Source organism: Larus michahellis, chromosome 1 (assembly GCF_964199755.1).
Source record: "Larus michahellis chromosome 1, bLarMic1.1, whole genome shotgun sequence".
Classification (NCBI taxonomy): Eukaryota; Metazoa; Chordata; class Aves; order Charadriiformes; family Laridae; genus Larus; species Larus michahellis.
The window spans coordinates 44,586,486-44,601,798 of NC_133896.1; the positions used below are offsets into that span (position 1 = coordinate 44,586,486).

General features: G+C 36.2%; 1 protein-coding gene across 16 annotated transcripts in view; it reads right to left on the reverse strand.

Moving 5' to 3' along the window:
* PPFIA2 (PTPRF interacting protein alpha 2) overlaps positions 1-15,313 on the reverse strand; it is a 341,503-nt gene that overhangs the window by 19,024 nt on the left and 307,166 nt on the right. For all 16 annotated transcript variants that reach the window (XM_074574254.1, XM_074574223.1, XM_074574193.1 and 13 more), the window contains one exon: positions 2,477-2,558. In XM_074574254.1, the coding sequence (XP_074430355.1) occupies positions 2,477-2,558 (82 nt within the window). The remainder of the gene's footprint in view (positions 1-2,476; positions 2,559-15,313) is intronic.

The window sequence follows — 15,313 nt, forward strand, 5'->3', positions numbered from 1 at the left end:
TACTTAAAAGACAGCTGTTAGATCACTTTTATGTCACAGAGAAAACAGATCTGAATGTTAGATTCCAAAAGAGCTGATGGGACGAGCCACTGCGCCCCATCCAATGCTAGTCTGAACCTTACAAATATGATCTAATTCCACCTAACTGTAATGAAATACAAATTTCCGTGAAAGTCAAAAAATTAAAAAAAACCCCAACTATGAAAAGTACATGCAGCTGTACTTAAAGGGACATGAGGAAACTATGCATAGCTTTAAAATGCACTTAATATTCTCATTAAATTTGACATTAATTTTTTTCATACATGCGCTTGAAAAGCAGGAAAGCGTAAATACTGGGAGTTATTCGCCCTGCAGAAATAGATTCAAATGTTTGCTGCTCCTTAGGTAAATTAGTTCTTTAACAAATTCGGTAAATTAGTTCTTTAACAAACAGCTGTCTCTACCAGAAAATGCAGTCAGATAAAAACAGTCTTGAAAAAGAGGGCACAGTAATTGTTCTAGGCAGCGAACCCAGGTATTGAGATTGATATACTGTTCCAGAATTAGTTAAGAAAACCCACAGTTCTTAAAATATATCTCAACTATGTCTGTGCTACATACAAATGACCATCATAAATTCTAAGGCTGAAAAGTTAAGCCCTGAAAAGTTTGGAAATGTCACAATTGCGATCACATACATTTCTTTAGTTTGGGCCTTTGTCTCCTTTAATATTAATTTCATTTTCTAGTCCAAGGGTCACATATTATATTTTCCCCAGGAAAGAATGAAACTCACACAATGACCATCTGCTGATTGAATGCGCTGATGCTCACTGAATAAATTGACTACTTCTGCTCTCATACCTTTTTATCATCAGTATTCAACCTGCATTGAATACTGCAACATGAACTTCCTCATGGGCTTTCCTGTGCTACTCTCATCGTATTTCCCCAGAAGTTCATAGACCTCAGCTTCTCTTTACAGCCCCTCTCTGAGACAGTGGGAAGCATATCCTATTTTGCAGCTAAGAATCAAGGCAAAAAAGATTAAGGCTTAACTTGACAGAAATGTCTTCAAATTTTGGATCACCCTGGAGGACATCAAGGGCAGATTTTCTCAGTATTCAGAAATGTATAGACCTTTGTATGTTCACCTTTCCAGCAAATCAGCTTTGAGTGTAATATTGAGTATTTCTGACACAAATCTGGTTACAGAACTGTCAAAGTCATATGAAAAAGTCAGGTAGTGGCCAAATTAATGAATGTTCCACGTTTTTTTCCACATTTTTTCCTTCTTTTTTTGGAAGGAAGATATCATCTTCCATGACCTATTTTCCAAGGTCATGCGCAAATGCCCAAACTGCCTTTCTGCAGTTTTCGTTTCATCTTTTTCGTTAGGTACCTTTAGTAATTCCAACATGAAGCAGAAATTTTGTAGACATTATCTGCTTTCATTCCTCATCCTTCATTTCTTCCCTGAACATATTCCTGTTGGGGGAATGTGTTTTGTGTGCTTTGGAGGGGGACCTTTTTTTTTAATTGAAGGGAAAAAACTCTAAAAATTCTATCTGATGATCAATGGATGATACCCAAAGTAGACATGAGAATAGGTGGGAATACACAGAGATATTTGGTATAGACAAGGAATAGGCACCTGTTCCTTGAGCCAACAAAGAGCTTGTATCTCCACTGAACTGATAGCTGCCATGTAAAAGTGACAGTGTATTTGTACAAGAACATCCTTAATTTCTGCCTTCTCCTCCTCTCAGCATCTGAGTATTTTTTGAATAGTTCCTTCACCCAAAGCATTCATTGGCTTTTGTCAAAATTCATGGACAGTTTCGCTGATTGTTTCTCTGGATGCGTTCCAAAACCCATTCATTTAGGCTCTCCAGATAAAGAAGAGCTCTCTACGATTGGATTTCAGAGATGAAGGCACTGGCTGTCAAATCAGAGAGATTTCAACCTGGATCTCCCACATCCTGGGTGAAAGTGCCGAGAGGAATACCTCTTTTTTCTGTTCGGAGTGATATCTAGGTAAATCAGCCCTTTCCATTATATTTTAAAAAGACAGAAAGTTACAAATTCCTTAAATTTCTTACAACTCCTGAAGACATAGCTTCTGTTTTAACCTCAAATGAAATTTAACAGCTAATATCTTTTTTCCCCTCAGCACATCATCGTACATAAACTCTGTGGAGTTCCTAGATATTTAGAGACTGAGAAATTATAAGATTTCAAAAATCTGGGGGGTGAGTGCATTTGATAAGCCATTTTTCCTGTCCTCATTCTCCTGTGTAATCCTGTCGTACTTTTTTTTTAGCTCTAGTCTCTGATTTACACCATCCAGTGTAAAAATCTGCTTAGTGCTCATGGTACAGTGCACAGGGGAGAGGAGACTTCAACAATCCCTTTTAGAATTTGTAAGGATGAGCACACAGAAGCAGCCTACAAATGTGACTGCTCACGTTTCCAAGTTATAGCCAACCCTTACCTCCAGCCAGGCAACCACCGTTGGCCCATCCCACTGTGCAAAAGGCAAACCCTTTCTTCGAGCTTCTTCCAGAAGTTCATGTCTAAAAATGGATCAAAAATTGTTAAATACGCAGAGGTGTATGTAAGGACAACATAAATGCATGTGTGCCTTTTTGTTCAGCGTAACAACAGTGAAGCACAATGACAGGAATAGAAAATTCATAGAAAACACCAGTGAACAATACAGCTCCTTCCCATTTTTGAACATATTCCTCAATCTATTCTTGACTTGTCTCTTTTTTTTCCTTGGTGCATTTTGACATCCCTTTAAACACCTAACATACCAAAGGTGAGGTTTACTGATGTATACATTTTTATAATTATGGAATTGATGTGGTTTCTCAATTTTATACGTATACATGGATACCTTTCTATTGAGTTGATCAGACACCAATCCAACTCCTGTATCTGCAGCTTCTCTGGACTGCAATGAGTGTGTTATGTAAAACATCATTCTTAGAGCTTAAAATATAATTTTAATACAGCAGTATTAAATATTTGATAAAGTTATGTATAGGCCAGTCAGCTAGACTAACAGGAGAATGCTTTAGATTAAACCTGTTCAACCATTTGACCAGACATTTGTATTCCTAGAGCAGGAATAAAGTCCTCACTGTGGTGGTGGCATAGAAAAAGAAGTCCTTCAAAAGTCTTTTTTTTGTAGTTTGTATTTAGTAACATATTTTCAGCTGCCCCCTACTGAGGGAAACATAGAAGAATGCTTTCAGCAACAAGCTGTAGTGAAAAACAAATTAGACAGGGACTATGCTAATGTAGTATTAAAATTTGCTTACATTCCCAGATAACAAGGAAATCTTGGAATTATAGCTTCAATTTTGCGCTGTCCTCCTTTATTACTACAGCCTTTATGGTTCAGTTATCCCTTGGCAATTCTTCACTGCCTTAGCAGCCTTTCAAATATATGTACTACAAAATCACCGCAGATAAAAGCGATGGGGTGATCTCGCTTGTAAGGAACACTCCTTTTGGGATTTTTGCACTGCCGATGGGCCAGACGGAGAGAATTTGGCTTTAGTAGAAAATGGAACTCAAATATGCAATTTTGCATACGTGTTTAAATCCCTGGCTCTGAATATTAATGGAAAGACAGCTGCTTTACTTTTTATGTTTGTGCTGTAGTAATATGTAACACTACAAATACTTGACAGCATTACTGAAGTTTATCTAGCTTCTCCTCCCACACTTCCTTTGCAACATACCTTATCCTTTGTCACTCAGATGTCCAAAGACATTGTAGAGCTACCCTTGCTTTCTATGGAAGCAAAATCCTCAGTAAAATGAGAAGGAGTTGCTCCCTGGGTACACAAATGTTACCTTCAGTAGCTGGTGGAGGTGCAGGAATCCCACATTCCCAGGGAGACAAGGAGTGAAGGCCAACAGACACATACACGCTTGGCTGCTTGGGAAGCAAAATTAAGGCATGGCTAGACACAGCCACCTCCCAGCTACCTGTGGATAAGGTATGTAGTTTCACGGGATGCCTGTGAAACTACAGCAGTGCTGTACCTCCCCTCAGGTGCATGGCTCCTGCTGCCACCAGGGCTGCAAGCTGGCATGGCTGTCCTCAGGTCAGTGATGGCCCTTCCTTGTCTGGCCAGGTCTGGTGTCCCATGGCAGAGAATGGACCCCACAAAACCCTATACACCTTGCTCCGAACTAAACCCCAAAATTCTATTTTTTGACTGAGAGATATTCTTTAGTTGGCAGTCTAAGAAAACTCTTGGGTTTTTTGATAGGAACTAGTACTATAGAAAAAAACTCGGCTCTTTCCAAATAAATTAAAGGAGTCATGTAGGAAAAAAAACATGTATAATTTTTTATCAATAATGCTATTCATCAGAAAAATTAATCTGGTGATCTGCCTATTTGGGAATATAATCTGAATATTTTAGAACAGCCTGAATGCACTGTTGTTCTTGTTGGATAGTCACTGGCTTCCTGAAAACAGAAGGTCCCCAAAGCTAAATATCAATGACTGCAGTTCCATTTTGTTTACGAAAAGAGACAACTGATCACAGAAGGAAGAAGAGCCGAATACCCTAAAGCTCATCACTCCCTCTTCCTTTCATTACGAAGACAGGGTTTGGGGATTGTGAATAGCATTATACAGTTTCTCTAATTCAGAAGATGCTTTGCAGGGGAACATGAGGATTTTCTCCTCCTAAGACTTTGTCAGAAGAGTACTACACATTATAATGCGTCCTCTTTGCATTAGTAAGGAGGTAGGGAATTAAAAATGTGGTTATTTCCATGCTTATTTAGTTTTTTTGCAACATATGAAAACAAGCTGATAAGGAAGAATTGACATTAATTAGGCATTACTATAAATGCTATTATTTTTCAGGTAAGATTTTAAACCTTACTACCACTGGAATGAATTCCAAATTAAAGCTGTATTTTTAAAGATAACATTATTGTTGAATAAAAATCTCTTCCTGGAGATGTTACGGGAGTAACTGCAATATGCTATTTAAAATATATCATTACCCTGAGCCTGGTTTTGCAAAGTCAGTAAATGCTGACTAAATCAACTGTTTAGATTTCGTTCAAAATTTGAGAGATGCTTGTATTTGTCTGTTTTAGAGAGAGTGTCTCATAAAGTGGGCTGTCTTCAGTCTTTTATCAGAGACAGCACGTCACGTCAAGTTGTATTGTGGAGCTGTGTGTCAGAGAAGCAGGGCTCCGTCCCTAGCACTGACTTATGATGTTTAATTCTCCCCAGAATTACTTCCTAAGGATAATGTTACACTGGGCCATTTTCTTTAGCACCATTCTTCTGAGAGCCCAAACAACTGCCCAAACCAACCTACCAAGCTGAGAGCACAACCGTCTCGTACCAGGGGGACTACGAATGTTGCAATATCCCTCTGGACAGCAGAGGTACATGGGAGGAAAAGGAAGGGGGAAATGATAACAGCAAAACGATGTTATTATCCTGCAAATTTTCTATTTCAGATATATCCTTCTCTTGCAACGGGAAAATTCTAGCTCTGTATCAGCAGCCCTCACCAACGCAGTGCATAAAACTGAAAGAAATTTATCGAAAATAAGAATAATCTTTAAATAGACTTTGTGTGGGAAGTTAACAAGATCTTGATTTAAAGTGTGTCATTCAGTGACATTCAATTTTCTTTACGAAGACGAGGCTCCCTGCCATGAAGCAAACCAAAACCAGCAGCTTAGCATTTCTGATACACAGAATGCAGACACTCCGTGTAGCACACAAAGTCCAGATACTGTCTTAGTGAAACTTGAAGAATGTTCCAACACAGATCTTCATATTTCTGCAAATAATAACATTTACTCTGATAGTTCTAGTAGGGTTCACATGAAAAGTCCTCAGGGACATTATATTGTGCAAATTATAATGTCTCTTAGTTAAAATGTAATCGTAATCGTGAGATAAATTGAAAAGGAGGCATGGTGGAATCAAGAGCCAAATCACATTAGTTAAATACAAGCAGAATCTATTAAAAATGTTGGCTAACGGGCAATTTAGATCCTATGAAATGGCCTTTACTCATAGACATTTTCTCAAAATGATAATAGACAAAAGTGTTTAACCTATCAGACCCTCTAATTATTATTAGTGACACTATCACAATTATTATTATCATGAATACTAAAATGTTTAGTTTATGACAAACTATTATACATGATTGGTTTCTAGATAGGAATAGACAGAAACGATACACCAAATACGATACATTCATCTGAGTAATCCTATGATTTCAAGTTAAGATTAAACACATCTGCCTCTCAAATGCTAACATATCCACATTCAAAGACTCCAACATTCAGGAAAGAGGATTTCTAATTAATTAATCTGGATTTGGATTTTATCTTTTCTGTTGTCGTTTGCTAAATATTTAAGAGAGGCTAGAATCCTGTGGCTAAGGTCATTGCGTGAAGAAAATAAAGTAGTTGAATTTGTATAAATCAAGAATGATATTAAATGTCAAATAAGAAAGTAACAAATTACATTTTATCTATCCATTTTCTGCAAGACTATAAATGTTTTAAAGTAGGAAGTAGGAAAAAAACAACAAAAGAGACTCAGACTTGATATTGCCATATAATGTTGGTTTAATTTAATCTGAAAGGATCCATCCGATTTAAAGACTGCACTAGTTAAAAACTGGGTCAGATCTTGTTTCAACTTTGGCACTTACGTGACCGGGCTTTTAAATAATTTGAAATCCTTATTCTTTCTCCTTTTTGATATTTGATATAATAGTCAGACTGAGAACAATAGGCAAAATTAAATTTCCTTTTTTTTACAAAATATTTTGTATCCATCTTTAAGGAGTTTTCTGGAAAAATGACTGAAATACAGAAATCAAGATGTAACTAATAAATTAGAGTTTCTAAATCTATAAAACAAGGAACTATAAATTTAACACCATCCCAGATAAAACAGATTAGCAAAGCAGACTTAACAATGCAGTAATTATTCTATATAGGTGTTCATTTTAAGTGTATAAAAAATGAAGGGCAGCATTCTTTCTTCTGAAGACATATATTAAACTAAGTGAAGCATGGTCAGGAACACTTAATACAGACCCTGGCAAATTAGAGCTGCTGAGGCCTACTATTAAAAAAATAATAAACCACCTGTGAAATAAACAGACTTGCATAATACACACCCTTGCAATCTTGTATGTACTGTACTACATTAGAGACCCCCAGAGTTCCCAGGTTGATTACATGTTATCAAATCTATTTTCATAAAGCCGTTTAATAATCACATATCCTAAATTAATGTGGTAACCCCTGTTCTCTTTGATGTTTTTTATCCCTATACCTTCACAAACTTATAGGTCATAAGTGCTTTGAAGAGATGAAATTTTCTCCCTAATTTCCAAAAATTATTCAAGAAAAAATAACATTTGTATGATAGATCAAAGGAGATGAAGATTTTAAACATGATATCAGGTTAACACTTAAAAAAAAACAAGAGCAAACATATAAAAATGACCTGGTGAAAAAGAAAACAGTAAAATTATATGCACAAATAAAATACTATTGTACTACTGCACAGCATGAGGGCTCAAACAGAAAAAAATAATTGTGTACTCTGGATTACTAGAGTATTTATGAGTCTGCTCTGTGATTTAATTAAACAGAATTTATGCCTTAACAGTTTTTGTTAATCTAGGCCTTCACTCTCACCTTTTTTTTCACTGACTTAAACTTTCAAACGTTTTTGATATTCCAGGCTTTAGACCTCCCAAATATTTAAAAAAAGTGACAGCGGTTATTCCCAAGTAGCTAATCCATTATGTTAAACCCTGCAGGAGCAAGTCCTGACCTTAATTTGTGTATTCTGTTAAGGTTTACCATTATTTTGAATCCTTTGAAAGTTTTCATTTGGGTCAGTTTTGTGCATGGATTTGTTACATAAGGTTCACAGAAAAACAAAAAGAAATAAGAATAAAACATAGAAAATAAACATGGTGCTGAAAATGAATATGTTCAGCAGCCATGGTGTTTTAACTTACCCAGATATGCTTTTCATGAGATGGAGAGAGATGAATGGAAAAAAAAGCACATAAATGTTAATGAACATATAGTAGTCCATAAAGAAAAATAAATCATATGATAGATAAAATAATACCACCATTACAACTACGGAAATCTTTCTAACTGTTTTTTGAATGCTTTAAAGAAGTTAAATGTTCTTGTGAAGAACAGATGCATCTTTCAAAATGAGATTTTCATTAAACTGATGTTGGCTATTTATTAGGTACCACTCAGCACAGCACACCTACCATGTACAGTACATATTTGTGCCAAAGATTTGTAAACACAGTGAATGTGAAACAGATTTTCAAATCAAAGCATTTGCCCAGATTTGAATAATTTCATAATGATTTTTGTGTAACACCAAAAATCCTGAAAATCACGAACCTGTGGATTTAAGCAAATTATTACAGAGACAAAATAAAATTTAGTGGACTACAAACCAAGGTTTACTTTTCTATGTGCACTTTACTAATATTTTAGCAAAATATCTTACAGTAATCGTGAATGACCTAGACTTGGGGGTTTGTGGCGGCTTTTTTTTTTGAGTATGCAGATTTCGTGCACAGAGGTGACTAACGTTTCTAATGGTTATTTAAGTTGTGTAATATTTTAATTTGAGCAGCCATACTAATACTAGATTAGCAGTAATTCTGGTATGAGGGATTTGCCCTCTAGGTAACCTGTTCTTGCCAATATAATTGGTAACAGTATCTGTAGAAGAAAGCAGGATGCCATGGCTGATAATAAAATTTCTTCAGCATCCTTTAATTGCCATCATAAAAAGAAAATTATATGCCTGAATGAAACCCAGACATCTCAGAAAATTATATTTCTATTAACAAATGATTTACCGAGATATAAAAACGCTTGGTAGATATAGCTGTAGAAAACTTTGGGGTGAAAATCCTGTGCTTTGATTAATTAAGAAGAGGTTGCAGACATTTCAGTGAGTTCAGGAGGGGGCTGTGTTCAAGATCTTACATTTTGTTTTCATGTGTGTGAGATCAGCAGAACAGCTGGGAGAGAGAAGAGAAAGTGTGATACAGAAAAGCAGACGGAAACAAATGACAAAATTATACACAGAAGAAAGGAAAATTAAGGAAAGGAAGGTCAACAAAGGCATGCAATATAAATAATGGTCTGGAGAATTATTCAAACAATTACCAAATGTGATGGAAGTACCATTAGAATTGAATATGCATTTATGATTTTGGGTTCAAAATCTCCATCATGCTTACTTTCTACTGAGCTAACTATAAAGACTGACTTCAACACCTTTGCTGGAAAGGCTTTTAATTTTGGACCTTCTAGAGTCTATTGAACAAGAACTCCAACTTCTTACATCTTCCCCTGAATACTCCTTTGAGTATGGGTAGAGAGAAATAAACAGGGGGATTAATTGGAATGTGAGTAACTTTCTGGCAGCTTTAATGAGTTGGCAGTTTGCAGTCTCATGGGGATAACTTCTGAGACCTGAAAGCCATTCCAGTCACCTCCATTATAGAAGCAGAGGATCAAGGACATTCCTTCACTTCCTGAGCATCTTGTCCGCAGAATAATAAAATTGAGCAGAAAAAAATGGATCTTTAAATTCTAGCTTTCACCTTTTCATAAGACAACCATTTTATCACCATTTTATTGAAGGAACACAATGATTTCCGTTAGACATATATTAAACTAAAGATATGTAGAATTTTTTTTCTTCTGCTGTGTTTTATCCTTTCTTCTCTTAAACCCTAATTCTACAGTTAATCTGACAGGATATTTGCATCTGCAGGAGATCATTATTTAGGGAGCCAGCTGCATGCGTGAGGGTAGATGCTTATACTTATCCAGAAATCCCAAATTGCAATAGATAGGCCTATATGTGTAGATAAGGCAGGGACTGGGGCTTTATTCTGTTTCCTTATCTTTTATGAGGAAAAGAATAAAAAAAAAAACTTGTCAAAGGATATAAATATTATCTTTAAAATACAAGATTTTAAAAAATATATGACATAGATATAGAATAATAATTGTTGTATCATGTTTTTCTTCCTCAGAATAATCTGATTAAAGTTGAATAATCCTCTGCAAGATAAACACCCATATATCCTTATGTTTGCAATGCAAAAAAGGCTCCAAGTATCAAATGTAATAGCAAGATACATTTTTAACATTGCAAAAGCTTTGACTGGCTAACAATTTGAAAAGGTCTTCCATTAAAATGTAAAAATATTTGCTAAAGGAATTAAGCTTAAAATGAAAATTCTTCTTTACGTATGTCTCAAAGATAAGACACCGGTCCAGGGAAGAGAAAACTATGGTGGACACAGCAGACAATCCTAAACTGCATATCAGAACACTGAATAACTCTCCTTCCTCCACTGGGATGAGAAAATAGAAAATAATAGCTACTGAACACAGTATTCTTTGCTAGAAAGGACGGAAGAACTGTCGGAAGGCTACTAGCCACATTGGGTAGTTTCTCCTAGATGAGATAGAAAGGGAAGAAATTAAATGCAAAACTTGAATTTTTCCTAAAGATTCAGTAAATAAAAAAATTGTGGAAAAAAAAAGGCATAGTATTCTTAAGAGCTACTGAAAAAAAATAAATCACGTACATTTAGGATACAGCGGTGTTCAGTAAGCATTAAGCATACAGGAACATTAGATGGATGGCACAGAAAAAGACCTTAATTAATCCAATTGGATTCATTTTTTCAAAATGTGTGCAATTAAGAAAATCATTAGAAACAGCTATTTGCATACTGCAGAGGACAGAGATTATTTGTAGTCACAAATACACTATGTCAAATTTTAATTGCAGTTGCACACATAAAACCTAATTAAAGGGGCATTGTGTGGATTCAAAAGCAACTAAATAACTACAGCGTTTCAAACTCCTATTCCACAAAAAAATCTACCTAGACATTTTTTCAAGTAGTTTGTTGATAGGGATCTAAAACTTCCATTTTCCACTGGCAAATCTAAGTCCCAGTGTTCTGTTTTCTTTTACTGATTTTATTTAACTGTGGTTTACCACAACATAAGGCCTACATTTTGTGACTTTTCCCTATGTGCTCCCAATTTTTAAACGATATATAGACATGAAAACCAACAAAAAGACTGAAGCATTATTAGGAGTTTGTCAAATTTATCAAAGGAATTTATCAACATCTATCATTCCTTTTTTTTTATAGGTAGAAAGAAAGAAGAGTCAATTAATACAATGTGCTCTTCTGTTCATATGGAAGTTACTGCAGTTTAACATATACGTCATTGTAGTCAGCTGAGACTCAACAGCATGGCAATTCGCTCTGCACGGTTAATTGTAAGGCTATGAATACTAAGAATTTCTTTTTACACCACGCTTTTACATATGAGAATTACTTAGGTCTTGATTTTACAAGGCTTTATTAATTTATGTAAGCTTATGTACATCTCCTGGCATATCAAGACTTTTCTGCAACCCACTGGAAGGCAGGAGGCTATATCTGGCAAACAAAAGTCCCTACCTGTGGAGTAAATCTCCCCAAACCAGGTTCATAGTAAAGAATGGTTTTACTTTGATTTTCCTTGGAAAATATAAACTTCACATCTTAAGCTTATTTTGGAAATGTGGAATTAATAAATCCTTGTCCAGAGTCAAATCAAACAAAATTGAAGAAAAAAGTGAAGGTAAAGCTCTGTTCTTGGCTCGTCCTAACACCACCAGAAGATGAGGAGTGGTGGCAGTATGACACAGTGCAGTTAATTCATCGGCCATGAGGTAAGTTACGATTGTTATTCGAACACTCATATTAATTAAGTGGGGGATTTATCACCTTCTGTGTCAGAATCCTGTCAGTATGATCCAGGCTAGCTGTCTTGCATTAAAAGTTTTCTTCATGGAGATAATGTGTATTTGGGATCGCTGAGGAAGTGATGGCATGGGCTAATCTCAAACTGTACTAGCAGCATGCACAAGGTCAAATCCACCTCCGTGTGGCAATCTAGGACTACATAGCACTTAAATGTCTCTCAAGCCTTGCCTTATGTTGGTACCTTGTGCAGGATGAAACAAACATATCCTGTGAAATATCAGTGATTATGACAAACCATTACATACTTTTATGCAAACGTAGAAGACATCTATGTCTTGTCTGACTTCCTTCTTCAGGCAGATACTTATTTGCTGCAATATTGCATATTGTTGCAGATCAAATCAAGCATTACCTTTGAAAAGGATATATATTACTGGCACTCACAGCTATACAGCACTTTGAAAGACAAAGCAAGACCCTTTACAGCTGTGTTTGCGCCCAGTGAAGCTTTTGGGTAAGGATGATTTGACATCACCCCTGAGCAAGACTGTGGACAAGGAGAGTACAATTGATGTTCACTGGAATGGTTATAGCAAAAAAGGGAAGCAAACATGGCTCTATTTGTTTATAATATTTCAAGTTTGGCTGAGTTCAGTGTTAAGGAAGATTTTTATGAAGGGTTCTTCATATAGTATTTTAGTGAAAAGGACTGTAAAACATTTATAGAGCTTCTCTTAAGCGCCCTAATTTGCTACCTGAGATGAGGTCAGTGGGAATACGTTTTTAAGGGGAATACAGATTATTTGATTTTAGGCAGTGTTATCTTCCTGAGGTATGAATTTTCTTGTGGGGCACATGCTGATCAACTTCTGCTGTCCCAGAGGACGCTATGCCTGTCTACAGACCCTCTCCAAACCTTTATGAGTTGCGATAGAAACTGGACTGATCTGAGACTTCCTACCCTGGGTCCCAGCTTGGGATATCATGACAACCCTGAGTGAATGCCAAGGCCAAGTTATTGTGCACCATCCTAGTATTCAGTGCAAAAACACCCACAAAGGATGATGTTACGGACAATGGGGATAGCATATACACAGTCATGGAGAAATGGTAGCTGGAGTTGACTACAAAATTCAGAATTGGAAATTAGGTAACCGTTTTTCATGGGGAGACTGGTTAATCACTAGAAAAAACCAACCAACCAACCAAAAAGTAGGAGAAAAGCTCCATTCTTCATTTCAGTGATGGGTGCCTTCTTGAGAGTATACCTTAACTAAATAAAATTTATGATTGAGATGAGTGCAAATTATTTGAATCATTAGGGGACTTGAATGTAATGGTGACATAGAGGGTACCAGTGCCATTAATATTTTTAGTTCTAAACTCTTGAGTTTTCTTGAAGAAGTTACTGATCAGGCAAACAGGCTCTGAGAGTCAGACAAAAAAGCAGAAGACATTATATACAAAATATTAACAGCTTTTGTATAGAACAGGTGAAAGGCTAGTTCAAATCATAAAAATGCAGTGCATTATTCTTCGTCACACACCAACATAACTTATTTTCACCAAGCAATGGAATAATAGCCTAAATGCTCTAAATACCCCTGACGTTCATTTTTTGTTTTCTAGGACTGCACACTCAATTTACAAATAGTAAGACTTAAAAAGTTTTAATATCAACTAGAGCTGTCATATATTTAATGTCTGAGAGTAGACACCTATAGATGAGTCAGGCAACTTAAATTCATCTTTTCAGATGATTTTAGGAACATCTTGGGTCTAATTCAAAAATTCTACATAGCTCCCTTAATTTCTCTTTGATGCCTTAGGAGAAAGACTCGTTCCTAACAAATCTAATGTAATAACCAAATGCTGAATGAATAAGTGTCTAGCTAGACCCTATAAGTGTCTAGTATATCATTGAGACAAACTGTTAATTACATTTTAATGATGTCTATGTAGTCAATTGAAACTGAAAGAAATTCTACATCTAAATGGCATCTTCTAAGCAAGAAGCAGGAAAACTTTGAAATTTAGGTTAATGACACTATAATCACCAGAGAGGCGACTGTCTCCAGAATTATCATATACTCTCAGGAAACTTTTCAGAGTGAAAGCTATTATTCAGTAATCTAATCTATGCATGTAAATTGCCCTAAAATACTATAACACGCTGCAGTATATTTGTAACTCCTCGAGGCCAGAGCAGGGTCAATGCACACGCTTTGCTGCTTGGGGAGCAGGTGGCCAGGACACGTGGTGGACCATTAGTACCTACTGGCTGTAGCAGCGGACAATTTGAAACATCGTGTTGCTTCATCTCTGGGGTAAGGGCATCCTTGCTGAAATAACGATGAATTTGAATACATCCAAAAGTGCAGAATTAGAAATTTAGCATGTTAAGGTATTTTTCAACTGAAAGAAATACCACGGTAACATTTTAACAGGAATCTGTCCTTTTACAGTAACTTCTATTCAATTTTAATTTACTAACTCAAAGCTAATTGCAGACTCTGGTGAAACTCATTAGTACTGGTGACAGTACTCGTGTGTTGATCACAGTGATGAATCAGACCTCTGGTTTCATGTCAAGGGGAGAATCCTTGCTTTTCTGCTACTACTGAACCAAAGGAGATGTTTGCTGAGCTGTTAACAGGGCTGAAAGCCATTTTATTTGACTTACACGTGTAAGAGAGAAACACAAATTCAGTATGTGGTATTTTCCGGTTTTATAGAAAAGGGATTGGCTCTGGGATCACCGTTTGAGTGTTTTTGTGGGGTTTTGATTTTGTTTTTTGTTTCAAGGAAGTGACAAAGCCAGCATAAGTAAAGCTCTCCCAGACCTGAAATGTAACACAAAGGAGTGCCTCCCTGCTTTAGCCTGTCCTTTGACTCTCCTTTTGGTGGGCCTGGTTGTCTTGGTGTTTTATGTTCTAACCTAAACTAGGCATAGAAATCCTTACAAGGTGAAGTGCTTTGCTCTCTCTGTTCCAGTGATTGGGCTCACTGTCTCTGTAGAGTTTGTGGGGCAGTTTTACTATCATTGTTAATGTTACACAGCATACTATTCTCATTTGCGTTACCCAGATTAGTAATCTTGCAGCTACCGTATGTGTGTGAAGGCTCTGCTTCCAGGGGAAGTTATGCTTTGTTAAGCTTTGGCAAAAATGAATCTGACCTACTGAGACGAACTTTTCATTTAAATGACTTTCTGGATGGTTTCAACTTAACACTTTCCACGGTAAGACATGCAAATACGTGACTGCATTTTTTTTACAAGGAAATGTTAACTCTCTTACTCCCTATTGATAGCTTGGCACGCTAATGACTATCATAATTCAGTAGAATCTCATGTATATCTCTAACACAAGACATTACTTTTTGCCATATTACAGTTCCTCTACAACTATTTATGTATGTAAACCAGCAATGTGTATTAAACTTCCTCTAATAGTAAATTAAGA